This window comes from Myotis davidii, unplaced genomic scaffold, assembly GCF_000327345.1.
Source record: "Myotis davidii unplaced genomic scaffold, ASM32734v1 scaffold937, whole genome shotgun sequence".
NCBI classification, from domain to species: domain Eukaryota; kingdom Metazoa; phylum Chordata; class Mammalia; order Chiroptera; family Vespertilionidae; genus Myotis; species Myotis davidii.
This window is the reverse complement of record NW_006288252.1, coordinates 1,428,617-1,429,930: the sequence shown is the minus strand read 5'-3', so window position 1 is coordinate 1,429,930 and position 1,314 is coordinate 1,428,617. Positions and strand designations below refer to the sequence as shown.

The window sequence follows — 1,314 nt, the reverse complement described above, 5'->3', positions numbered from 1 at the left end:
AGGACGAGCTGTGGGTGCGATTCTGCCGCGCACCTTCCAGCTGGGCCCCCATGACATGTCCTCAGCCGCCTCCGTGGCCATCGGGTGTGGTGTGTGGAGAGGGTCCCACGTTGAGCAGGCGGTGGAGATGGATGAGTGACAATCTGGTGCCATGTTGTCAGCCTCCTCAGCCCAGTGCCACGCTGTCCTCCTGGCAGTCCGCTGAGGGTGGCACGGCCGCTGCCAGCTCCCAGGGAGGAGGGAGATGTGCATAGAGGCAGGGGCTCCACCCCAGGGTGGGCTTACACATTCCATCGCTTCCCTCACACTTACTCTAGACCGTGTCTCCTGTGTGTGGGTTACACACACAGACGGGAGCCGCCGGGCTCCGTCATGTCGCTCAGTCACGTCACCTGCCCTTCTCCGCAGGTTCCTCCTGCAGCTGGTGGGCATCCTCTTAGAGGACATTGTCACGAAGCAGCTCAGAGTGGACATGAGCGAGCAGCAGCACACTTTCTACTGCCAGGAGCTGGGCACGCTCCTCATGTGTCTGATCCACATCTTCAAGTCTGGTGGGTGCCCCGCCCGCCTGCGAGAGTGTGTCCCCTCCCGACCACACCTGGCGCAGGCCGCGCTGCCTGCCCCCACCTGCGAGAACGTGCCCCATCCCGACCACACGGGGCACAGGCCCACAGGGGAAGCCAGGTCGGCCAGGAGAGGCATACTGAGCTGTCTGTCCAAGGGAGGCTAGGATGACATCACTCCGGGGATGGCTCCAGGCACGAGGAGGGTGCTGTGGGGAAACTGGTGGGCTGGGCCCCACAGGGTCTGCCCCTAAGGGCGTGGCCGCCCAGCCCAGCGTCCTGGTGGCCCTGGAGCCCACACAGCCCTCAGCCCTCAGCCTGCAGGGTGCCGAGCCGGGTGGAGCACCGTCCACCCTCTCTGCCGCCGGCCGTGGCCCAGTGGCCTCTGTGGTTGCTGCCCCTCGGTTCTCAGCAGGAGCCGTGTGGTTGGCAGGAGTGGGTGCAGGGCCTCCTGCCCTTTGCTGTCTGCAGGGAAGAGCCGTGCACAATCCTTGACATAAAATCTGGGCCTCGATGAGCAAAGGGTCTCCCTTAATCCGTGTGGCTTTGGGTTTGCTTCTAGGAATGTTCCGGAGAATCACAGCAGCCGCCTCCAGGCTCTTCACGGCCGACGGCGCGGACGGCAGCTTCTACGGCCTGGAGAGCTTGAACGCGCAGGTGCGCTCCATGGTCCCCACACACCCGGCCCTCGTGCTGCTCTGGTGCCAGATCTTGCTGCTCGTCAGCCACACGGACTACGGCGGGCCGAGGT

The 1,314-nt window shown here is 64.8% G+C and overlaps 1 protein-coding gene across 1 annotated transcript in view; it reads left to right on the top strand.

The window, feature by feature from the left end:
• The window catches only part of HTT (huntingtin), a 105,532-nt gene that overhangs the window by 64,046 nt on the left and 40,172 nt on the right, over positions 1 to 1,314 (top strand). The window contains exons 41-42 of the mRNA XM_015561565.1: positions 409 to 551; positions 1,126 to 1,312. Coding sequence (XP_015417051.1) covers positions 409 to 551; positions 1,126 to 1,312 — 330 coding nt within the window. The remainder of the gene's footprint in view (positions 1 to 408; positions 552 to 1,125; positions 1,313 to 1,314) is intronic.